At 38.3% G+C, this 27,237-nt stretch overlaps 1 protein-coding gene across 7 annotated transcripts in view; it reads left to right on the forward strand.

The window, feature by feature from the left end:
• The first annotated feature begins 1,435 nt into the window (after positions 1-1,435).
• Positions 1,436-27,237, forward strand: part of per2 (period circadian clock 2) — a 66,046-nt gene continuing 40,244 nt past the window's right edge. For 2 of the 7 annotated variants that reach the window (XR_008300634.1, XR_004580315.2), the window contains exons 1-3: positions 1,436-1,819; positions 15,348-15,450; positions 25,955-26,439. Coding sequence is in view for 5 of the 7 variants with exons in the window: in XM_053227402.1 (XP_053083377.1) it covers positions 26,033-26,439 (407 nt within the window). In the remaining 2 variants the exon portion in view is untranslated. Of the gene's footprint in view, positions 1,820-11,532; positions 11,631-15,347; positions 15,451-23,881; positions 23,993-25,954; positions 26,440-27,237 lie in introns of all 7 variants that reach the window. The other 5 variants (XM_053227402.1, XM_034314677.2, XM_053227401.1 and 2 more) reach the window with 5 other exon arrangements.

Consider the following 27,237-nt stretch of genomic DNA (forward strand, 5'->3'; position numbering starts at 1 on the left):
ACGCCTCAACCAATCAAATTAGTGGACCGGAACCAACTGTGGTATAATTATTTACTAGTCCCATTCGCACATTTTTACTCATCAGCTTTTTCACTAACAGAACTAGCTACACCATGTTTAAATGTGTATTTTGAAAGATTTGTATCATATTAACAGTTACACCATATGGCCAAAAGTACACTCACCATCCACTTTATTAGCTAAAATTCCTGGACATTAATGCAGTTATCTAATCAGCTAATCATGTGGCAGCAGCGCAATGCAAAAATCATGCAGATACTGGTCACAAGCTTCAGTTAATGATCAAACATCAGAATGAAGAAAAAGTACGTTCTCTGTGACTTTGTGGCATGGACAGAATGGTTAGATAACTGCATGAATGTCTAGGTGTACAGGGGCTCCTATTAACATGGACAGTAAGTGTATGTGGACACCTGACCATAACACCCATATAAGAGTCTTCCCCAAACTGTTGCCCAAACATATTTCAGCATGACAATGTGCACAAAGTGTGGTTCATAAAGATATGGGTTACCAAGGCTGGTGTGGAAGAACTCGAGTGCCTGCACAGAGCCCTGACCTCAACCCCACCGAACACCTTTGGGATGAATTTCAAGTTGGATGGACACCAAGTTCGCGCCAAACCTCCTTGCCCGACATCAGTGCCCAACCTCTTGTGCTCCTGTGGCTGACAAATTCCTACAAACATGGTCCAAAATCTAGTGTAAAGCCTTTGCCAGAAGAGTGGAGGAGGCTGTTAACAGCTATATAAATATTAATTAATAGTGATCACACATTAGATGATTAAAAATAATATAAAAATGGCAGACCCCACTGTGAAAACCTCTGTTAGAATATCAAACCTAATGTCATAAGTGAAGAAGAAAACTTTTCAAGGGTATCTGTATATTTGGGTCGGATTGCGATAACAAATAATATCTTATAATAAATAGTACATAAATTCTTATAACAATATGTTGATGTTATCGACAATGGCACAGGGGTCGATTAAGTGATTTGGGGGCCCTAGGCAATACACATACATAATTTAGAATGTGTGTGTGTGTGTGTATATATATATATATATATATATATATATATATATATATATATATATATATATATATATATATATATAATTTGCATTTTTTGGGGGCCCTTGGCTTCTAGGGGCCCAAGGTGGTTGCCTACCTTTGCCTAGTGCTAAATGGCCCCTGCAATGGCGTAATATTCATTACCTAAGTCAAGGATGTCCTTGCCTGAAAAGAGAAAACTATTTCGCAATGAACATATGACTGTTCGCCATGAGGTTTTAGCTTAAGTCGACCACATTGACTTTACACACGCTTACACACATTGTATAACTGTTTGTATAACACACGTTGTGTTGGGCTTCTCTGGACCAACCGCTCTCTTCCCCCGCCGCCGCTTCATTCACTCTCTCAGCTCCTCATTACTGATTCGCCCACGCGAGCAGCACTCCGTCACTGGCCATGGGTTTCCACGTGAGGCATAGGCCTGCCTTATATAAAGAGACTGACGGCACTTTCAGCCAATAGTCACATAAGCATCTTTGTGCCCGCCTACTTTCATTGGAAACGCAATTTTCTGAGCCAGTCTGATTGGTCGAGGAGAGACTTGGCTGGTGGAGTTTGAATTGAGGTCATTGCTCGCGCTGGAGATTCAGGGCAACAGTGTGAGGAAACACTGAACCAAAGTAAGTGCAGTGTGTCAGGCGATACTGGAGGCAGAACCGAGAAGCCCAGGAACCTTACTGTACAGAAGTTCGCCTTGGGGGGAAAAAAGGTTGGACTGACAGGTAGGCTGTGTTTTTATGTCGCTTTCTGGAGTGTATGGAGTGTTTTCTCCTGAGTGCTTGTATAACACTGACATTTCATTGACCGCAATGTGTCAGATGTGTAGACTGGAAAATTTCCTTGTAAGGGCACAATTCTCTTATGATGTTTCTCCTTACAAAATAAATAAATAAATAAATAAAATCTTGTGATTTCCAGTTATTGCTCGCATTACATTATACACTGTGTGTACTCTTAGGAGCGCGTCTTTAACCCACATTGTTTAAACACGCGCGTTGCATAACTGTGTCACGGAGTGGGTCAGCCCCGGTCACGAGCTAATGTTGTCCTCTGTGGACATATACGTAGACGAATACGCCTCCAGTCGTGTGGGCGCGGTGGCTTAGTGGTTAGCGCGCTCGCCTCGCACCTCCGGGGTCAGTGTGGGCTGAACCGGTGCACTCTCCCTGTGATTCGGCGGACTTCCTCCAAGTCCTCGGTTTCTTTCCCCAGTCCAAAGACATGCGTTGTGATTGTGGGTTAGTATCCTATCCAGGGTAGGCTCCAGGCTCCCCACAACCCAGTGTAGGGTAAGTAGTACAGACAATGGATGGTTGTATCCATCCTTTTAATGTGTTTTTGTCACATGATGTTTTTTACCCCTTAAAGTCCACTAAGCATTGAATAATCTTCCAGAGCAACAAAAGCTAAGTGGGGAAACACTAGAAAAGACTTGTGTTCTTACCAACATCCATGCCACGATCAAAGTCACAGAGATCACACTTTTTCTTCATTCTCAGCATGAACTGAAGCTCTTGACCTGTATCTGCATGATTTTATGCACTGCAATGCTGCCACATGATTGACTGATTAGATAATGGCAAGGATGAGCAGGTGTTCCTAATAAAGTGGACAGCGTTTGACTCCTTAAAGTCCACTAAGCATAGCATAATCTTCCAGAGCAACAAAAAGCTAAGTGGGAAACACTAGAAAAGACTTAAGAGCTTGTGTTCGTAACTTAAGCTTGTGTTCAGTGAGTAAAACATCTTCGTGCCAAGACGAGCTTTCCGTGACACTACCACCCTCGTGGGCTAACTATGTGATGGACTGAAAGATCAGAGATTTCACCGCTGGGACACACATCAAGACGTAGCTGCCCTGTCTGGAAACAGTAAACCTACTTCACTGTAAAAGCACCCCTTACCTGGTCTTTTTTTCTCTTTTGCCCTCTTATGACACAGTGCTTATCATTTCATTATGAAGTTAATGGGAAAGTAATTTGTTTAAGACCTTGGCAGCTATAGAGAGTTCATGACTTAATGCATGGAAAACTATTTAATAAATAAACCTGGTGTGTTTCATATAACGTCCTTAAATGTGACTTAGTATTTTTGCAGAAAACCAGCGCCAGGATGTGGTATTAATATTTTAATATTAAGGGTCTGATCTGTCAGTCAACTTCAGATGTAAGATTCATTTCATATTCATTTGAATATATGAATAATCATTGAATTCAGTTCATTCATTCATTCATTCAGTGTCCACTTTATTCTGGTCAGAGTTACAGTGGATCTGGACCCCATCCAGGGAGCACTGGATGAGAGACCAGTCTATTGCCAGACACCACTTACATGCAAATTCACACACTTACACCTAGGGGCAATATAGTGTAGCCAATCCACTTATTAAAACAGGAAATAATTTTTTTCATTTAACAAATTATTTAGCTTGAGGAAAATAAAAATGAAAGAATCAAAGTCTGGGTGTCTCTGTTTCCCACTTTCGTCATTGGACAACCGCAGCCTTAGAGGGAAGAGTCACTGCAAATCAATACAAAGTTATTCTGGCTGATCACCTTAATCCCATGATGAAACTTTTCTATCATGATGGGACTCGTCTCTTCCAGGATGACCTGCCCACATCCACAGGGCATGAGAGGTCAGTGAATGGTTTGATTAGTATGAAAATATTTTAAATCATATGCAGTCTTCTGTCTTCACACTTCTCACATCTATGGAAGGTTTTGAACTTGCAGCTCTCTCCAGCACCATCATCAAAGCTACAATTGAGGGAATATCTTTTGGAAGAACAGAGTTTATCCCCAGTACAGTTTTCATGGTGCATTGAAGCTGATCAGCTTCAGACACCTTATTAAGACACTTTATGCTGATTTGTCCTCACTAGTCTGTGCATCAACCAGCTTTTTAGCAAGGTAGCTAGCAAAGGTTAACTTGTAATGAAGCATGACACCTATGGTTGGTTTATTAGATAGCTATATATGTTAAACTAGTAAATTACTGTTAATTTGTTGGGATGACAAAAAATTGTATTGGTAAAGTATTTTTTTGGTTTCTCACTTTAGATAATTTTGTAGTCTTGCAATTTCATCATGCCTAGTCTCATCTTCAGATGCTCTACACTTGGGCCATTGAGTGTCTGATATTTTTTATACACTTTTGGCTACAAAGTTCCAATCTAGGAACTTTCTAGTTTATAGGATCTTGAAAGTTCCAATGTAATTGGCACTCCTCACTTATGTGTGTCATTTCTGATGGGAAAATAAGCTTTGGAACACTCACAAATTGAGTATTTCTGAATAATATACAGTCATTGGATTGAAAAAAAGGTTTGTCATCCCATTTTGAGAGTTTGGTTTGAAACAGTGAGTGGTGTATAAGTAGGATATCCTCGCTTGTTTGTTGTGGACGTCTGCAACCTTTGATTAGATGTTCTCTTTCTGAGAACATTTGTGGTTCTTGGATACTGACAAGAAGCATCACACCTAAAGTTTACTGAAAAAGGGACTAGACGCGCTGGCGAATACCAGCAGTCTGGCTTTCCAGACTACATCATACCTGACTACTCCCCTTGCCTATCCAGTCTCCTATCAGTGATCTAATACTTGTGACTGTATTAGCTAATAATAGTGTTTGTTTTCATATTTGGCAAACAAGAAGTAGGACTTTACTAAAGGTATGATATTAGCGCATCATTGGATATTGTGGCATTGTAATATCCTCCCTACTTGATATTACACTGCCACAATATCCAATGATGCACTACACAAGCCTACTTTGGATATTATTAAATGAACACTTAGTGGTGCCTACACACTGTCAAAATCCCAGGATCACTGTACTGCTTATACAACATGGCATTTATCACTTGCGAACTGTTGTCTTGTAAATGTAGCAGTGCCCACAATACATGATCTTCCATTTTTCATGAGTACATAAACAAGAACGAAGTAAAAATAGTGACATCTGTGGCAGTGCAGAATGATGTCTGCTAACTAAATTAATGGCTCCTGAGTGTGCGTATGCTTGTAATGTGATATATGTGTTTGTGAGCTAATTATTAAAACTGACCTAGTCCTAGATGAGGTGCTCCAAATACCTTAATCTGGCTTTACCCTGTGTGCCTGTGTTTTTGAAACTAAATCAGCATCAGCTCACTTGCCTGCTAATACTCAGCAAATGTTGGTTTAAAGGTAAATATGCTAGGATACCAAATTTATTACTGACCAGTAAAGCCATGTAAAACCTAATGTGTTTAATTTGCTTAAATTGTTGCGGGGAAATTGTAACTTTAATTGTAGCTACCTAATGTAGTCACGTTCTGTAGACTCAACATGTGCTGTTGTTTAAAAGACTGATGTTTATATAGTGTTTTTTTTTAGATTTTATATTTTAAATACGCAGGTTATGTTGATTCTTTGTTTTTTCCTGATGCTAGAATTTCATCTGTGGCCTATTGTTTGTCTGAATGAGATTAAAGAATGAGTTCAAAGACATTGTTTTGTTTTGAAATCTGTGGAAAAGTCGTCATTGAAACATGTTTACACAGATACTCATTCAACTGCCTGGAAATTGGTGGGTGGTTGAGACATCTGGTGTTGTCTCAATCAAGATGAAGCAGGTTCTCACATTTAAAGGTTTAATCATCTAAATATTTGGGATGATTTTTTTACTCAAATGCTCATGTACACCAGAGATACTCCAATCTATCGGTGTATCATCATATCGGTATCACCCCCATTTCTAGCTTCTGTAATATTTTTTTCTGAAGCTTTTATTCATTCATCCATCTCCACTAACTGCTTTATCCTATGGCATAAATATACTTGTGGTAGAATGATTTTTTGTTGTTGTTGATCAAGAGCCTAGAGCACAAATCGAGTCCCAGATCTCATTGTGTGGTTGTCTGCAATCATGCAGATCGCTGTGGGTTCACTTTCGCGAGGGGATGACTACATGGAAATACGTGCTAGAGAATAAAGAGCACATTTGGCAGGCAGTGCTGAAGTGGTTGCTGTGTTATTGCATACCACAGTGTTAGGCGTGGAGGAAAGGCTGATGACGCACATTGAGAGGGAAATGCACTTTTTTGCTTCAAGAGAGGCGTTCTGGCCATGAGTCACACACTCACATACAGTACATGCACAGAAAACCTCTGTTTAAATGTTTACTCGACCAGTGCTTTTACATAGATGCATATATCACTTAAAACAGTACACAGAAGGGTCCATATACTGTCCATAAAGGTCACTGTTCTTTCAGGCTTACTTAACCATTATAATGGACCAGAACTATGTGACAATAATAAGGGCTGAGCAATACAACAATATAATATTGATATCGTGATATGTCACAATGTTTTTTTTTTTTTTTTTTGAGATATCATGAATATCGTGATATCTTTTTAAAATAAATGTAATTTCAAACTGAATGAAAGCAGCTGATTGATGTTAAAATTTTCTGTCTTTGAAATTATAAAATGTTAAAATAAATTTTATTTTATCATTTTACAATGTTAAATATTTTTACTTTAAACAATTTAATTTTTTAAATAAATATTTTCTTGCATTTCGTAAGGATAGGACATTTACATTTGGCAATTCAGACACAGACAGGTATGTTTTTGCATTTGTATGTATATCCCCTTCTATCTATCGCAATTTCTCTGCCCTTTCCCAGTTTGTCTAGCAAACTACCGTGCATAAATAACTAAGAAATGAGTAAATAAATAAACAAACTAATGCTAAATAAATGAAATGAAAAAAAAAAGTCTCTGTCTAAAAGACTTCCGTTAAGCATTGCCGTACCGTACAGGTGAGACAGTAAGATGGTTAATAACATCTAGAATGGGGATCCAGACCTTGTGGAAGGATTTCAAGCATCCTTTCTAGGAGAACTGTAACTTTTCAAGCTTTATACCTAGTAAAATTCCATGGATCCACCTATGGTGTGGAGGGGAGGCATGTTTCCCTTTTAGAAGGATGGCATGTTTGGCCATTAGGGTGGTGAAGGCAAGAACACACTGTATTGCAGTTGGTATATGTGAGACAGCCTGGAAAAAGCCATTGGAAGTCGCTAGAGATGAATTGAAGAAAGCAAACAAAAAAAGATGACGCATCAATCAAAATTGAGTTTTTCTGCCAAGAATATACTTTGACACCTCTGCCTAAAGAAAACATGAATATATTTTACCAAAATGACATGGAAAGGATATAATTTAGGTTATTATCTAACCTTACCTTGGAGTCTGCCGGCAGAGATAACATGTAAGGAGCCTGTTTAACAGATGCAGTGGTAAAAACTATCAGTCTGTGTAAGTTGTCAAAAACCTTGGTCGTTAAATGTCATTTCAGGTTGTAATCTGGTACTGGCTGTCAAATGGCTGCGATGTACCTCCTCTGGCAGATCTTCATCAAAACAGAGAAGAGTGCTTACAGATGACAGAGGACAAAGGTTTAAAATCTTTAAATGGCCTAAAAAGATAGTAATTACAAGAAATTTAGCCAACAGAAATGACTCAATTAACTATTGAGTATTTCCCCACCAATGATAGAGCAGTTAGAAATCAACCAAGTGAAGAAACGATGATGAGAGCCCGTGAGAGACTCTTACACCAGGTGATTTGACAGAGACTGATATGATGCTGATAATCAAAGTGATAGCTCATTTCCCATTGTAAACTTTTATAAGTCTTTAAACTAGTGGATTAAACTAGTAACTAATGGGGTTTTTTTCCCCATAGGAGATTAGGTCATAAATGTTGAGATAGGTGGGGTGTCTTTCAGTGGAATTGGAATGAAATCCTTAAATGCAATTTTCTTTCTTTTCATTTTTGGGGATAACTTTACTTCTGGATGTGATATGTGCAAAAGAGAAACATATTTCAATTCAGAAAAGCCTTTAGCTGTCAGAACGACATAAAGTCAAAATAACATTGACCTTGTGAATGGTTTCCATAGGCCCCACAAATACTTGGTTTTGGGGCAATACTGGAAAAGGCTGTTATGGGATAGATGTCTCAATCAAAGTTGCGGGCTTGCTTAAGTATATCAAATATTTTCGGCCAGAACAACATATGCAAGTGGTCACCAGGAGATTTACACCTCTTGCAGGCATTGCTTCTGTCTGGAAAGATTTTTGCCAATTTAACAATGGTGACATGAGCTTTGTGGAGCACCTCACGGTCATTCACTCACTCACTTTCAGTACCCACTTTATCCTGGTCAGGGTCTCGGGGGATGCAGAGTCTATCTTGGTAACACTGGATGCAAGGCTTTGTAGCATACCATCAATCAATTGTGAATCAGCAAGTTCCAAAAAGTTGCCAAACACAGTATCTTTTCAACCTGTTGTTCCTGCAACGTCATAGGTTTGCTGAATGTGCTTAGACAAGAGTGCTTGCTGCCTTCGTCCTTTTCCACAAGCCTTGTTTGTCTAGTGTTAAGCTGATTGATAGGGATTGCCAAGCTTCCCACTCAGAGGACAGGGCCAGCTGTACTCTCTCTTTGACATCTGGCAGTAGACGGTTATAGCATCATCGAATTTGGGACCTCCTGACAATAGTGCAAATGACAAGTACCATTTGTTTCATTTATCCTCCTTTGTTTGTCAAATTATTTTGAGATTATTTATTAAAGTGGGCAGCAGGCCAGTTTTTTCAGTATTGTTCATTGCTGGTCCTGCAGGGTTTTGTAGGAGTGATGGGGCTCCCTCAAATAAATCTACAGTTTCATAAATCTACAGTGAATTGTGAACACAATTTTATAGCTTCCATTAATAGCAGGTAAGCTATAGCGGCTTCTATACCATATGTATGTCCTGTATCTCTAGTAAGGAGCAATTTTGAATGCAAATATTAGACCCTAAAAAAGTGTGAACTGTTCAGAGAGAAACAAGAGAAAATAAATAATAATTTTTCTTTCAGTTTAAAACAACATAATAAACAGTTGATCTTAAATGGCCTTGTCATACTAAATAACAAAGTTGTTAAAAGATTAGTGAAAATTATGGTAGTGTAGCGTGTAGAATTGCTGCCTCACGACTTTAGCTCTCCGTTTCAGTCCTGAGCTCGAGGTTAGTGTCTGTGTTGGAGTTTCACATGTTCTCCCTGAGTTGGCGTGGGTCCTCTTGTTTTCCCCTGTGCATGTGTGCGTGAGAGAGAGAGATTTCCTGTGCTGGAATAGTGTCCCATCTATCCCTGTGTATCCCTGGATATGCTTCGGAGGCATTGTGGCCCTGAGGATGAAGTGCTTCCGAAGTTGAGTGAATGAAAAAGTATAGCGCCTAAGGTAGTTCATGTAGGCTTTTAAAAGAATGAGTAAGAAAATCAATGAAAAAATAGTAAACGTGAATATGAAACACTAAGTACAGCATCTGGATAAATGTTAGATTTCCTTTTTCCATTTTCCACAAGAACCATTTATTTCATGGTCTATGGAAAATAGACAAAACGGAAATTCCAGCCAGGAAAGAATGTAGCAAGACAGAATGCCCTCAGCATAGTACGATACTAATTTTTTTCTTCTTGTTCCATTGTTACTGATTATAACTTGAAGCAAAACTGCCATGTCCTGATAATCAGCTGGATCCCCAGAATGATTTGCATAAAGCCTTCCTGTAATTGTTTTCCTATTAGACCATTACAGAAGCTGATAGCTGAAGCTCTCAGTTTGTGAACGTGAATATGAAACTATGATAGCTGAAGCTCTCAGTTTGTGAACGTGAATATGAAACTATGATAGCTGAAGCTCTCAGTTTGTGAACGTGAATATGAAACTATGATAGCCGAAGCTCTCAGCTTGTGAACATGAATATGAAACTATGATAGCCGAAGCTGTCAGCTTGTGAACATGAATATGAAACTATGATAGCTGAAGCTCTCAGCTTGGGAAATGGCAGAGGATCTAGACATAAAAAAAGAAGTAATTGTGTTTTTCCATTTTTTGTACTGAAACTCAATTCTCAGGAACCCACACAGTCCTATGTATTTAATGGAGTTCAAATTTTATTAATTAGTCAAAGATTTAAGATTATTTTAAAGTGGCAAAGTCAATGGAAAGAATTAATGTGCCTGAGTCTGTGCCTAATGAATAGACTGTTTGGCCAAGTGGCTGCACACACATGCACTGACGTAAAAGGAAATTGATCAGCTGCTTCTGTCTCAGCAGAATCACAGCACCCGTGACCTCATTTGCCAACACCAAGTTATTTGAATGATCAAGATCATTTCATCTTAAAGTTCCAAATGTTGACAAAGACCAGTGATATTAAGGTTTGACTCTCAGTTTTGAACTGTTTAAACTTATTGGCCATTTTATGAGAATATCTGCAAGACATTCAGCAGTAGGTGACCTTGAAGATGGTATGTCATATATACATTGTGGGATCTTATGCAGTGGGGTCTGGTTGGTGGGTGTTTGTATGACTAATAGATAAATGGTTCTGTGGTTTCACTCTCAACTGAAGGTGGGTGGAAAATTTCTAACAATTTCTGTCGCAGAAATAACACAGTTATCAGGGACCTGCAGCCAGTCCACTTTAGTTCTATTCCATGTCACATCAGGCCAGCTCTTGATAATTAGCCTTTAAATAGAAAGTTTCCACTGTGTTGAGAACAAGGAATCGAGGGGTGTGTACTTGGCTCATTATTTTTGGGATGTGCAAGAAAAATCTGACTAAACTGACTCTAAATCTGATAAACTGACTCTTGGGTCAGGTTATCTGGCCCGCTACACTGTCGGGAAATACTGGCCTGGTGAAGTGTTGTTAGTTTGTACTTGTCATCTAACGTAACACAGTACGTGTGGATAAACTACATCCTATAGACTATGCTGGTGTTCATTTTGATACAACTAAATGTGTTTTGATTGTCGATTTCCAGAAACTTCTGCACTGCATTAATTTTCGATTTGCTAACCAGGTATTTGACCTCTTAACCTCTGTGGCATGGATTTTGCAATCTCTGATCATAAGGCTATACTGTTTGATTTGCTTGTTCCTTCGTACCAAGAAACTTAACCACTAGCCTTCCTGCCTTAATGAACATGCTTGAGAAGTTTACAATCCTGAAACTAGGCTTGTGCGATATAATGATTTAATTGTCCCTATATGACCTTACATTGCCATGATGTCCAGTGACATTTACTCTGATTATATTACCTAACCTGCCAAACTTCACACATTTAGCATAGGAACTACACGTTTACATCGGCGTATGCTAGTAAAAGTTATCACTCAAGATACGCCAAAACAGAAGTCTGGGAAAATTTTCGATAAGAAATGGTCAGAAATGTCACTTTTGTTTTTTGGCCGATATACAAATGAAATGAAATTTCTTACCTAAAAAAAGATTAAATAGGCTTACCACAAATCTGCAACCGAGACCTTTTTCACCCTCTCCTACTGGTAGTGGTTGACTCTCAACATTTATTCTTCTGCAGGAACTTCTGTTGCGAAGTTGGCATCCAGAGCTACCACTTTCCATCTGAAGCAGCCTTTATTTTTTTGGGCAGTGGTGGCTCAACGGTTAAGGCTCTAGGTATGCTATTCTATGCTTACTCCTCTAATTAAAACATGTCTTCTTTCACCATGCCCACACATAAGTAATGCTTCTCTCTTAGTTCTGGCTCTGTTCCCACCAACTTGAAACTGGCTGCAATCCAGCTCTATAAAAGGGCTTGACCAGGGCTTGACCCAGAGGAGCTCAGTAATTACAAGCCTATTTCCAACCAGCCTTTTCTGGGCAAGCTCCCTATGCGAGCATGTGGTAGCCGCTTAGCCCAAAGAACCCTTGGCCTCAAACGCCCTGTTTGAAAAGTTTCGGCCATAATACTGAAACTGTTCTTGTCAGAGTTTCAAGCAACTCGTTGGGTGCAGCTAATCCTGGGCTGCTGAACATATTTTGCTGAGCTGCTTCTTTTGACATAGTATGCCACGATATACTTCTGCTCCAACTCACAAAAATTATGGGACTTATGGGTACTGTCCACTCCTGGATCTAATATTTTATTTCTGACAGTCAGCAATTTGTTTTTATTGATAAATTTAGGTCAGATTTGTCTTGACATTCTCTTATGGTGTTCCCCAAGGCTCAGTTTATTAAAGACATACTCTACCTTGTCAGTATCATCAGATTACAGGGTCTGGAGTTCCATGTTATTCTAATGATGTTCAGATTTACGTATACACTAATCCTCACACAGACTGCATCCTCATGCACTGGTTGACTGCCTGACAGATATAAAGACCTGGATGAATACAAACTTTCTGAGGCTCAACATTAACAAATCTGAGGCCATATTGATTACAGCCAACTTTTTGAAAATAAAGCACCTCTCACTGATTATCGCTGACATTATATCTAGATAAACTCTCGTAAGAATCCTTGAAGTAACTGTAGACACCACTCTGTCATGTTATTCTCATTAAAACACTACTAATACAGCTTTCCTTCATCTCAAGTGCAGTTCTCTGTTTGTTTCAGAATACAGTGCAAAAAGACATATTATGCTCTTAAAGTCTCTGCTTGGTCTTGTCCCCACCTACTAGTCTAGCCTTCTTTTCTCATACTCACCTGTACACAGTGTCTCATCTTCTGATACCCAATCTAGGCTCTGGTCCATAGGAGATAGGGTCTTTAGAGTGGCTACCTCAAAACTGTGGAACCATTCCACATTTTAAAATCCAAATAAAAAACCAGTCTTGCATATGCTTGACTCCATATGCATCTATGTTATTGTGCAACCCTGAGCCAATAAACATACGAAAACAAAAATGTAGAGACACATCTACAGTTTATCCATAGCATTTATGATTTTTGAGTCTGTCCTATGAGTATATAGGATATACCTGAAATCTATGCTTTTCTGCTTTTTCAGCTAAAAGAACGGTCAGCCCAAATGAAAAATAAAATTCACCTGGCAGAAACGTCAGTTCACTGAATGGGAAAGTATGCTGTGTGTGAAAGATACACATTTACTTCTAGTAGTTAATTATTAATTAAGTAGTGGTCACACCAGCCTGGACTTTTGCCATGTTTTTTTTTTACTGTTACGTGGCATGCATTACGCAAGAACCACCACACTGTTGGTGCTTGCAACTAGACAGTATTTGTGATCAGTTAGTGTACGTTCTACCAAAAGCATCTGAATGGCTGTTCACAAACTTTCACAAGGTAAATGTTGCGAAAAGACAGAACACTTGATAGATACACTTAAACAATCTTATCTACAGAAAGTATTGTATTTTCATGTAATTAGTTACCATACGAGAATAGATCTCTTTATAATGCGATTTCACAATCCTGCTGCATGACTCAGCAGACCAAAAAGGTTTTAGCTGTATGTCAGAACTTGATTACCATATATCCTCCATACAATATTACTATACTATCTACAATGAGTAAATAATTGCATATTTGGAAATAATGCAGTCTACTTCTTACATTATAATATACAATGATGCCATTTTAGCTGTGACAAATGGTAGAATATTATTTAGGTGAAAATGAATGAATCATAGTTTAATCATGATCATGAGCTTTTGGTTCTGTAGTGAATTAACCATAATTGACTGTGTTAATGGTGAGCTTAGCTAAAGTGTTTTTAAATTAATTCTCGTGTGTTAAATCACAAGCTCTACACTCATACAGAATGTAGTGGCAGAAATGTTTTCTGTTGATCTGAAATGAGAAAGTGCAGTAGTTTTGCTGAATAATGGTGATAAATGATGGATTAGTGCTATCATTATTGTCATTATCTGTAGTGTACATGTGTAGGTAGAAATGTGTACTTGTAAGTTAATATGAGATCAAGTATTTGTAAGCACGGCACACAGTCACCTCGCATTCGCACGTCATTGAGCGATAATTAAGATGCTAGTCAGACTCCTAATAATAACAGATTTTAAGTGTGTCGAGAGAACACAGCAGCTCCTAGCCTAAAATTTTAGCGAACACATTTTGGCACAAATGAGGACACAAACACAAGAGACATTATCTCTCATTACCAGAGACATTATCAGGAAAGGATGAAGACTATGGATACATAAAGTCACTCACAGTGGTTCAAGCACTTATTCATGTATGCTTATTTTCCATAGTCTATTAATGCACATAATTAGCTGGAAATACATTGAGTTTAATTATGTTAGTTGTCGTAACCTAAAATAACTTTTTAGTCTAATTAAATCAGTTTTAAGGCAAGCATAACATGGGATTGGGTAAGCACATTGGAGCTTTCACTTTGCCGAGTGGGCTAGATAATGAATTTATGATTTGTCCACTCCTGGTTTAGCTTTGTATCTTGTCGAGCTTCTGAACTTATATTTACTGTATATAATACTTTGTATACATGCATAATTTTGATATTTTTTTACTCCTGCTGATATGTATAAATTATTTGCGTATACATATATGAACTTATTACAGTTATTAACATATTTGAACTGCATAGCTGACATTTTTGTGCTTCTTTTGAACTGCCAGTGTTGTAGTATGAAAATATTATTCTTATGGGGCTCCCAAGCAGTACAACATAAAAGCGTTTGCCCTATCCTTGGGATATTGCGAGTTTGAATCATGATTATGCCACAGGGAGCCAAGAGAGCAAAACTGGGCATGCTCTCCAGGTGGGCAGGATGGCGTTACTTCCCTGTTAATCACAGCAATACTAGCCAATCATGGACATCTGTGAGCTCGTGTATGCAAAAGAGGGTAGTTAGCTCTTTCCTCCGAGTGTGTAACGCTACCTTGCGATGCAGCCTGAAAAGATGCAGTTGGCTGGTTTCATGTCTCAGAGAAGCACTTTAGACTTCAGCCTCCCCGGTTGGCAGCTGAAGTATGATAGGGGAAAGATGGCTTGTGGGTGGGAACAGGCAGGTGACCAAATTGGGGAGAAAATGGGGTGTAATGCTAGGTATGCATTCATGTGCTGATTGCATACTATGACCACTGTTGTCACGTAAAGTAAGAATGGTAGTTACTTTAATACTTATTATTAAGTGACTAAATTGCAGAGATCTAAACACTGCCTCTTGGAATGATGCAGTTGTTACTGTCCCTTCAACACCTAGAGTAAACCTGCTACTGGTACACTCTTTCTGCTACTGGTAGACTCCACTACATTTGTAATTAGTCCCTACAGACTGTGTCACTGCCCATCCATGGATCTGAATCTTAAAATTAAGACATTAAATGAAAGGTAATTGAAACCTAGTACAGTATGTCTGCCATCATCTGATGTGTGTCACTCCACAGGGCTGCTGCAAATGCAGGACGTGGGACCACTGGAGTGGATTGGATAATGATTGTTGCTGTGGGGGTCATCTGACTGAGAAGACACTAAATTCCAAGCTAACAAGTAAGTCCACACCACCACCAGCACATCCTTTCCCCAAAACCTGGAGTTTTTTTTCTCCAGGCTGCCTAGTACTTGGTTGATAATCTGTCAGTGTAGAATGAATGTATTTACTAGACCAATTTATCCACCCCACTCTTGCTAGCCTAGCTCTGATTGGCCCACATCTGATACCAAATGTTATTGACTCAAAGAAAAGCTGATTGAGTTACAGCATGAGGCTAGAAATTCTATGCCCCTTGAAAGCTTACAGTTGGACCCCCATCCCGCCTGCAGTTCCAGGAAGAGTAGAGCTGCTGATGGATAAAAGAGGCTGCAAAGCAGTAGAAAGAATGATAACTCAGGGGTGGACAAATTGATCAATTTATTAGCTAGTCCAATGGGCAAGTAAAAGGTCCATTGTGCTTCCCAGTTGCATTGCCTGGAAACGTATTATGATCAGAAATGGTAGCTAATGTAATATAATAATGTTTGGTAAGCTTTATAACGACTAATGTAAACAAAAAATGTGTGATAATTATCCTTTTCTAATAAAGTTATAATGGAGCACATTGTGTTTCTAATCTTGACAAAATGTTAGCATGCCTTTGACAAGCATTTTGGCTATAAGATGTGGTGTTCTTTCCTTGCATCACACCTAAAAATATTTGAGTCTGGGTAACAACTATATTTCCTCTCAGTATGTTTCACCAAGAGGTGACTGCGTGATGTGCTTTGCACCAAATGTTTGGCCAGTTTCATCAGTGTTTCCAAATACTTGTGTATTCCTGATTCTGAAAATGTTGTTTATCCACGCACGCTAATTAATCCACCCACTAAAAACCATTTACCATCAGATTGCACCTTGATTGGATTATGAATTGCAGTAGGTGGTGGGATTTAGAAGTGTGTGTTGTAGTTGCAGCATTGAACTGGGTTGCACCACTGTGATGTTAAGGTTAAATATACATACCAAATAAAACTTTTGTCTTGCAGAAGTCAATAAGGAGTAGGTGTTTTTTCTGTTTGTTAAACCAACTTGTCCTCAAGGCAACTATAAATAAAAATCCAATAGTTTGGATGTAAAATCTGCTTGTCCCCAGTAACTTGTCTGTAACTTGTCTAAGTCTATCAGCTCTATGATAAGCAGAAGAAAGGCCAATGAATGGAAAGGCTACATAACTAGTATAGAGTGTGTAGCTGGATGAGACAAAAAGCCCTTAAACTTGGGTTGATTACAGTATTTCTTTATTCCAAGACTTTTTTTTTAAATAAAAGACATGATCTGGTAAGTTCCTCGGGATTGGTGCTGTCAATAATGTAAAACAAAACTCTACTGACATTCTCCTCTATGGCTGATATAATGATTATTCCCTGTTCAAAATGAGAGCTGGTTTATTACAAATAATTAACTAAGCTAAACTGAAAGTGAGAAAGATGAAAATATCCACCCATGGTCCAGTGTGTAGACCTGAGAAAGAATCTGTAGACAGCTTAGCAAGGGACCTGTTGGTTGTAGTTAATGTTAGAGGAGAAAACAGATGAGCCTTATAGACAGAAACCTTCAACTTATTCTGCCAAGTCAATACAGATGTTGTGTTTACAAAGGGCAGAGGCCTAAGGAATAAGCACAAAGAAGCCCAGTTCATTTGTTTTATGTAACTGTTATGTCTACTACGCTGTGTGGCATGCAAGTCTTTTACTGAATTTAACTTCTTTCACTGAAATTTTACTGCATGACTCTAAATTGAACATTTAAGAGGAACCCTTATTTGTGATATTAGATTAAGTCAACCATTTATTTGTAGAATACCATGTACAGCTGAGGCCAAAAATTTACATACACCTAGGATAAAGATATTCAATATCAGGTTTTCTCCACACACTTCATTTCACCATACATTTATGTTAATTAGGGCCTCTACTTTGTTCACAATAGAGGCCATTTTAAAACAATTGATTAAAGACAGATTTATTTCAGCTTTAATTCACTATAATCAGAATTCCAGTGGGTCGAAAGTTTACATACAAGTTGAAGATTCCAGAAATGCAGAAGATTCCAGAAATAAACAAACTCTGGTTCCACCTTAGTAGCAATTTTTAAACAAATGAAGGTACCATAAGCATCTGCACAAAAAATTTAATGCAAATATAAAAATCTTGGGACTACAGAGACACTGTGTTGTTCAGGAAAGAAGCACAAATTAAATTAACAGCGCTATGTATGAAGGAAGGGTGAGGCTTTTAATCCAATTCCATCCCAACTGTGAAGCATGGGGATGGCAGCATCATGTTGTCATGAAATGCTGGAAAAGGGACTGGTATTATTGCATCATGAGGAAGGAGGAATATCAAAATATCTCAGGTAAAGTATTGTGAGAAGCTTATTGGAAGGCTACCCCAAGAGTTTGAGTTAAGTTAAGCAACTGAAGCAAACTTTTGATCCACTGAAAAGCTAAAAAAAATCTGTAACATTGCTAATATTCTGAAATGATGTCTTATAGCAATGGTAACATGAAATGTGTGGAGTGAAAACTGACTTTGAATGTCTTTAGCCTTGGTGTATGTAAACTTTTGGCCTCAACTGCTGTAACACTAAACAAATGTTCTTCCCTGTTAGAGCTCTACATTCACAATGTCTGATTGTGACACAAAACTATACCACATGATGAAGCAATTGTCTTATTAACCACAGCATACTTAGCATAACTAAATCTGAAACTAATATATTTAAATAAAAGGAAATAGAAAAATGATGATTCTCACCTGAGTCTTATTACCGCCAGTCTACGTATGTGTGTTTCTTGTGCTTTCAGTATCTGCTGTAACCAGGGAGAGAGAGTGGGATAGTTGCCAGAGCCTGCTACACACACACACACAGACACACACACAGAGCATGAACTTTGAACTTGAAAGGGGCGAAAGCCATGAGCTAGTGACAGCCCCTTTTCAGTTGTTTGTTGGTGCTGAGTTTTTGTAAGGATGCTGAAAAGTGTGGTGAAAAATAAACGAAAGCACGAAGCTTTGTCAAGTGTTGCCTGTCTCCCGAGTCCTCCTTCCCATCCACACACACCAGGGTTCTACACTGTAATCTCACCTTAACTTTTAAAGCTATTTTACTAACACGTTTAAATAGGCTGACAAACAGTTGTTTGTTCAACAGAGCAGTTCAACAGAGCCCCTTCTTTGTTTGCTTATAGCGTGGCACGGCTTGGATAAGCAAGATGACCATGACCCTGATTTTAATAGCCAGCTGTGCTATTCCTGAGTGGCCATGCTAAATTTGGCTGCCTTTTTTGCATCATACAGTGGACATGTGGGTGGAATTACAAATAGTGCAAACTATTGATGGGCCAAACACGTCACCACAGAATTTTCCTGGTATTGTCTCTGACTCAAATTGCTTTTGTACCAGACAATATGGCGTGGCAATCTTTAGTAGTAGCACTAGTAGTAGTAGTTTCTGCCAAACTTTCTTTCTCATTTCAAATGTCCTTTTCTGGCAGATTTATGACAGACAATATCATTTTCTCATACAGTTGCGTGTTTTAGATTATTTAGTATAGCTTGCTTTCTGCAAATACACAACATGGAACAAGTGGTTTCTTTGATAAATAACAAAGGGTTTGGGGCAAACAGTGCATGACCAAAGTGAAATCCTTATCACTAGGTTGTTCATAGCAGGGAGAACAAAACAGAAAGGAGAATAATCGATGCCCATTTATACAGAACCACAACTCCTCTACTATTTACCAGCTCGATGTCAGCAGAAATTTGTTTTAAGAAATATTCAGGATATAAAATTACACTAGATTAAAAATCCCCCTGTCAGTTAAACTGACACTGTACAAATGCTTAGCTTGTGATTTTGTTATTTTTGAAGATATTTGTAGTCTGTTTATCCAGATTGGTACCATCTGTTTAGTTGTTTATTCCTCAAGTTCATTTACATTTTTGTCTCTTTTCCTGGGCAGGCGTACAGTGAATGTGGATGCTTGTGTGTGAGGGTGGGCATGTCTGTGTATGCCCTGCTGCCTTGTCTTTTTATTTTGTTATCATTTTTAAATGGCTTGACCAAGCTGTGTAATAGTTGTCTATTTTAGGGCTGCAACAACTAATCAACAAAATTGATTAATTTCAATAATAAAAATAATTGGTAGTGAACTTCATTATCAATTAGTTGGACTGATAATGAAGTTCACTTAACTTACACTAAACATTTGATGGAAATGGTGGAGCACTTTACAGAGAAAACCTACTTAAAGAATGGGAGCTCTTTACATTACACTATGCTGTTGGCCTTTTAACATACCTTGTGTTTCACGTGATTACTTTCGATTTGTGAATATTTCAATTTGTAATCATTTGTTTGTAGGAATGTGAGAAACAGTGGAAGGGCGAAGTCCCTGGTTGTTTATTAAACACTGTGTATTCTTTTGAGTTGTCCAATCTTATCCAGTTTTCTAGCTGCATTGCACATTCATGGCCTTATTTATGCACCTTTCCTACCCTATCAGAAGACATTATCTTGTGCTACTTTGTCCAAAAAGTCAATAGTTTGTATTACACCTCAATGGATTGAAAATGAACATGGTCTCGAATGATTAGAGGAACATTTTCTCATTTCAAAATACAGCTCATCAGGACACAGCTCGTGCATTATGCAGTTTTGGGCAGCAAGGAAGCTATTTTAGTCAGTTAGCTTGTAAGTAGTTAAACTATTTTTGCAATCATTGCAATCAACACTATATCATTTTTTTCTTATATTTTGTAATGCTTCTTGTGTGTCAAGTCATCAGTCACCATCCTGCTTTCAGTTCACATTGAAGTTGATCCCAGAAAGAGTCATTTGACTGATTCCAGGCAGTGAAACAATGGAGTCGTTTCCCCACATTAAAAAATGAATCACCTTGATCATACACACAGCAAGGAAAATTAAGTTGGCTTTCAAGGGTTCCAGTCAGTAGATGTTATTTTGAATGAATACTGTCACTTTCAATTATTTTGAGTGTCGCATTTGGCTGACATAAACAATTGATAATATTCTCATACTGTGACATTTTACCTGATGAATGTCAGTAATGTTGTATTGCAGTTAGTGACCTGTTAGTTCTATACTAGCATTACTTGACTGAAATGCTGCGAAGAAATATTGTTTATGTCAGCCAAATGGGACACCCAAACTAATGCAAGGTGACGGCCTGACACACATGATATATAGAAAATGATATATTATGTAATGTATATTTTATCAATTAACTAATTTTTAAATTGTTCCTCCTAAAAAGCCTCTGAACTGTACTGCATACATCTGCTCTGTATAACTCCACCACCAGCTCATGCTATTCTGATCCTTTACACCTCTCTACAAAATATCTATCACTGATGTGAAGTTTATAAGATTACACACACACACACACACACACACACACACATACTGTACATGTATACATCTGTACATACACACAGTATGTGAGTATAATGTTCAATGTGAGTACAGTGAGTACACAGTGAGCACTCATACTTTTATTTAAGAATACGTATAAAACAAGTTGTTTGAGATAAAGGAATTTAAATTAATTATTAGTTTTATTTGTAAGGATTATGTAATGCATGGTATGCTTCCGTGTAGACAGAAAACTAATATATTAATAGTTGAATATTCGTGGGAATTAATCAACAAACAATCTGTTTAGTTGCTCTGAATGAGTTGTACCATTTTAAAACTATTTTTTATTGGACCTACCAGTGTTTTTGGTACTGAAAAGATCATTCAAAATTCTGTCTGCGATATATGATTTTTTTTCTGTGATGTTGCAGAAAAGAAAGCATGGCACACCCTTGTGAGTTGCAACATTAAAGTTCACACAAACTCAGCAAGAAACTACATTAATTCAGTTTTGCACATTCAGTCTGACAGTTCAGTTCGACTACTTGTTATTGAAGCAAGATGCTTATATGTTCCAAGTGAAATCAGTCAGTTTTCTGTATTCTTCAAAAATATTGGACCACCTGAAAACAGTTTTGTGCACAGCGCTCTGTGGTACAATAATAGCAGCATTGCTGCTGCCCCCAATAGCTTGACTATTGTATTACATCCAGGAACAGAGGCCTATATGCTGTTTTATACCACAGCACTGTTGAATGCTCAAATCTGATTGATCAGAAGGTGTGCATTATTCTCGTATAATAGCATGGCTCAGAAAGTAGTTCCAGCACTAATGATAGGTTTATATTACTGTGCTCTTTCTAATCCATTATTGTGTCTATAGTGACAGCTCTTTCACAGGGACTTGTACGTCAGACGCTACACATAATCTAAGACTAATAATAAAAGGATTTAAAAATGTGTTGTTTAACAAAGTAAAATGTATAACCATTGATGTGGTGAGCGATCCGATTGAGCTAGAAAGAATGAGAGGAAAAAGAGCGAGGCTGGTGAGAGAATGACTGTTTATCGCTGCCGTAACATAAGTAAGAGCAGGAACTAGCTTGTCTCTCGGACACTTGCGTGTCGTGCTGCATCACACACACATACAGACACCCCGGCGTGTATTTTCATACAACATCACTGTCTTTTGTGGGTTATTCCTTACATAACACGCTTCCGTGGTTGGTTAAGTAAACAAAGTGCCAATTAACGAGTTGATAAATATTCATAATCAACTTAATCAGTTATGTCGACTAGTTATTTCAGCTCTGCTGCACATGATATTAAAGACAGTGTAGCATTGGATATGTAAGGTTATCTGTATGACTATCTTTGCGTTAGTTGTGAATGTGTGCACATCTTCAAACATGGCCTTCTAAGTACCAGGATTACATTACAATTAAACTTTTGCCAAAAATCAATAATATTGTAATGTTGCAATGACAACATGCGCAATAATATAATTGTAGACCTCCAAATTAAGGTCTACCTTGTGTTCCTTTTTACTTCCAAAGCAGCTTCCTAGGTAGGAATAATTTTTGGGCTGCATTTGTATGCTTTTAAATAAAGTCATCTTTATTTTTTTTTTCGACCAAGATGTAGTTCTGGCTCATAAGTCTCTTCAGGAGCAATGTTGTAGAAGTATCAGTGTTTGAAGGTTGAAAGATGGTTTGCAACTTGAACTTCTCAACTCTTCTTGCAGGTGAAAGTGAAGGTCACATGGCAAGAACAAAGTTTAATAGCTTAATAATTAACTTGTAAGTTGTAGAAGGTGTTCAGTATATCTACGTCACTGTAGTTTTTAGTACTGCAGCTCTCTAAGGCTGTATTTGAGAACACTGATGTAGACTTTGCTTTAGTTATGTCTTTGTCATCTGGGTTACTAGGTTACTCTGGAGTTTTGGCACATGCAGTCACTTCCTCTGCCATTCACACAATCATTGGGTACCTTATCTGAAATGCAAAGGTCAGAACGTTACCATAAAAGATATCCCTCTGACGTAAAGCTGATTAGTCATTTTAACAAATGACAGGGATATATATCTAAGGGTGTGCTGATTGTGTAATTGACTGGACAGCAGCCTACCTGCTTTTGCTCAGAGTCTATGTATATATAAATAGAGGCTGTTGTGAGTTAAAATCCCAGGAGATGAGCAGTTTCTGAAATACTCAAACCAGCCCATCTGGAACCAAAAGCCATGCCACAGTTAAAGTCACAGAGATCACATTTCTTCCCCATTCTGATGTTTGATGTGAATATTATATATCCATTTTCTGTATATATCATTATATAGCCATTCTCTGTACCGCTTATCCCAGGGAACTAAGGGCACAAGGCGGGGGACACTCTGGACGGGGTGCCAACCCATCGCAGGGCACAATCAGACACACACTCACACACGGAGGTGCGGAGGCAAACATGCTAACCACTAAGCCACCATGCCTCCATTGTCAGGGTATATGTGGGCCTTTCCCAAACTGCTGCCACTAAGTTGAACATAATTGTTTAGAATGTCTTTGTATGCTGCAGCATTACAATTTCCCTTCACTGGAACTGAGCTAACTAAGAGACTGAGCCCAAACCTGTTCCAGCATGACAGTGCCCTTGTGCCAAAAATGAGATCCGTGAAGACGTGGTTTGCCAAGGTTGATGTGGAAGACCTTGAGTGGCCTGCACAGAGTCCTGACCTCAACCTCAACACCTTTGGGATGAATTATAAAGCTGACTGCACAGCAGGCCTCCTCGTGTGTGTGTGTGTGTGTGTGTGTGTATATGTGGGTGTGTGTATTTGTGTATAGAAATGTCGTTGGGTCAGTAAGTATTTAGACAGTGACACAATTTCTGTAACTTTGCCTTAGTACACCATCAAAGTGTAGACTTTCAGCTTTAATACAAGGGGTATAACAAAAACAATTACAGCCAATTTTTACATAGTCCTTTATTTTCACAGGCTCAAAAGTAATTGGACAAACTAATATAATTGTGAATATAAGGATTATTTTAATACTTTAAATCCTTTGCAGTTAATGACTGCCTGAAATCTGGAAGCCATGGACATCACCAGATGCTGTGTTTGCTCCCTTGAGATGCTTTGCCAGGCCTTCACTGTAGCCACCTCCAGTTGCTGCTTGTTTGTGGGTATTTCTGCGTTCAGTTTTGTCTTCAGTAAGTGAAAACTATGCTCAATTGTCTTGAGGTCAGGTGACTGACATGGCCGTTTAAGAACATTCCATTTCTTTGCCTTAAGAAGCTCTTGGGTTGCTTTCGCAGTAAGCAATATTGCAATAATAATGCAATATTTGTGTTAAACCCTTTGAATTTTAGCTGAAAGTCCACATTTCAGTCACATCTTGATTGTTTCATTTCAGATCCATTATGGTGGTGTACAGAGGCAAAATTAGAAAAATTGTGTCACAGTCCAAATGCTTATAGACCCGACTGTATCTGCAAACCAAACTCAGACTTAATGTTGTATCTCAGAGGAGAGAGTTTGGAAGAATATAGCAGGCCATCAGAGACCCTGGAAGATAAAACACCAGATCTGTCTGGTCTGATAACCTACAGAACCTGTGGAAAAGCCTAGAGCAAGGCTAAAGGGCAAAGCATACAGCTACAGAGGCTAGACCACATGGTTAGACACCTTTGAAAGCCCAGATAGAGGTTTTGTACAGAGCAGAACTGATGGAACCCCTAGACTCTTGACCATAGCTAAGCTAAACTTAGCTTTGATGTTCTGACTATCTCTGTGAGCTTCTCTTTTAAGAAGGGCACCAGACAGATGCTGCCCTTTAAGCTCAAGCTTTTAACCTAGGTCCTTGTAGAGATTTGATTACTTTTTTCTTAACTGTTATGTGCACTTCAGATATAATGTGTTTCTTTTTTGTGTCCTCTTTATTGCTGAACGTATTTGAAGTAAAGAAACAAATTCTCAGTCTGTAACATAGAAGTGGCATTCATTTTCTGTAGATAAAGCGCTGGGCAGAGTACTTTTTGTGCTGATATGACAAAAGCCGTCCAGACAACATGCACACTGTAATCATAACAATGATTTTACCAGTTCTAATTAGTATTGCCTAATTGTCTATCTTAGCTTTCTTTCTATATATACTCTGTATTTATTATCGTCAGTAATGGAGATTAAATAAAGATTGGAGTTCGTTTTTTGCCTTTAGATTTTGCCTTAGCTTCGGCTTGTGTGACTTGTCTGTATGCAGTCACAGTCACATGACGTACCGGCCAATGTCCCAGAAATAAAAACGTAGTTATCTTACAGTGCAACTTTGGAATATTGACAGTTAAATATTTTTGATTCAATATGTCAGAAATCTTATACTCACATACTAATAAGACTAATTTTTCACCTGCAATCTTTCCTCTATTTTGTTTTTTCTGGCTGCCCCCAAACTACCAACCTGATTAGTCTGGAGGTTAAAAAAAAAAAGTGCTTTTCTGAAAAGGTGAACTTTTTCAACTTTTGTAAGCCAACTGTTGTCACAAGCACTCACCTTGTGGCTGCTTCCTAAATGATTACATTTAAAATCTGTACTAGCGGTTGAGAAAAAATACCTTGTGTGAAAGCTTTTCAGGGTTGACATAAACCAGGTTTTAAGCCATTTACTGGTGAACACACTGATCAAATTCGTTTAAGTTTTTGTTACCAGTGTCTGCATAGCTTTTGTTTTAGACTTAGATTTAGATTTAGTTTTCTATGGTTTATTACTGATGAGATAAAAAGTCAGGTATATGCCAAGGGAGCATGAAAGTGAACTATCTGACTTATTATTTTATATCTCTTATATCTTATATCTCTAATTATTCAGGTAGAAGGAGTTTAAAGAACATATGGTTGATATTTTTGGTAAATTCATAATTTGGTAAATTTATAAGAGCAATATCACAAACATGTTTCCACATGCTCAAATACTTTTGAAGCAAATTTAATTTATTAAAGGTCATGATGTAACAGGTTTCAAATTATACCAGTGGCTACAATAGGCTTTTGTATCATGGGAAGTTCTCTATGGTTCCAATTTTCTGTCAGCCCAATTTTCTGTCACTGATGTTTCTTGTATTCTTCTTTGTGTTTTCTCTCAAAGGATACCCAGGCCTAATTTGATTCCACTGTGTCATAATGCCACTGAGATGATGGGGTAATTTTCTTAATAACAGCACGAATGCAGAAGTCCATCTTCATGTCTGAAGACGCAAACTCAAAACCGTACCTATTTTCCTCTCTGGAGGGCCAGGACCAGGCCACTGGCTGCAGTTCCATGGCAACGCTTCATCGAATTGGCAGTTTTGCAGAGGCAGGAGAGCTTGGACTGGCCTCAGAGGGCAGTGACAGCAGCAGTCAGGACCCTTCTGCCTCACCCCACAGTGACCGCAAGATGGCACACTCCTTGCATGAGGATGTGGAGATGAAGAGCAGTGGTTCCAGTGGAAGTGGGACTGAATCACAAGGAAATGAGTCTCATGGCAATGAGTCACATGGAAACTCATCAAACGGGAATGAATCCACCGGAAGTTCTAATGGCAATAGCAAGGATTCGGCCCTTTTGGAATCGTCAGGGAGCAACAAGAGGTAATACCAACATAACTACTTAATAGTGTATACGATTTCAAGGTTTGAATTCTACCTAAAGGTAACTAGATTCAGTATCAAAATTCAGGGATGTCTGGACACCCAAACATCACCTTCTCCAACAATTCATTCCAAAGCTAATGGACTCTACTTTAACAGAGGCAGTTTGGAACTCGTTATAGAGTCTTGCAACCAGTCCCATCTGTAAGTTTTGTGGCCTATCGCTTTCCAGCTGACCTGTGGCTTCTAGGCAGTTGCACTCTACAATTACATAATTTACAGTTGACCAGTGCAGATTTAGCAGTTTGAAAGAAATGTGATGAATTTGCTTGACAGTACCATGCTAAATGTCACTGATGACCCATTCTACCACCAGTGACTATGGAGATCACACTGATGGTGGATGAAGCTGAAATAGCCGAACACTAAATAGGAATGGTGTCCACATAGTGTTGGCCATATAGTGTAGTACAGGGTGACTCCCTTTTTTATTATTAGAAATGATTAAAAGCTCAAAAGGTAAAAATACTTAAACAGTATAGGCATGTAGCAGTCGGGGTGTCCTTTTTGGACTATTAAAGTGAGTTCAAAGACACTAGTACGTCATTTCTAGTGATACAATTTTAATTATATAAAAATATATATAAATCCATCATTTTGCATATTACAGATTACACTGCTAGGAGTTATCACTTAAAAATTCACAAAAAAGCAGTCTTCTTTTTACCCCCGACAAAACGGCACACAAGCCCATCAACATGTTAATCTGGAATGATTGACAGTTGTGCAGGTGTTTCC

Source organism: Pangasianodon hypophthalmus, chromosome 21 (assembly GCF_027358585.1).
Source record: "Pangasianodon hypophthalmus isolate fPanHyp1 chromosome 21, fPanHyp1.pri, whole genome shotgun sequence".
Lineage (NCBI taxonomy): Eukaryota > Metazoa > Chordata > Actinopteri > Siluriformes > Pangasiidae > Pangasianodon > Pangasianodon hypophthalmus.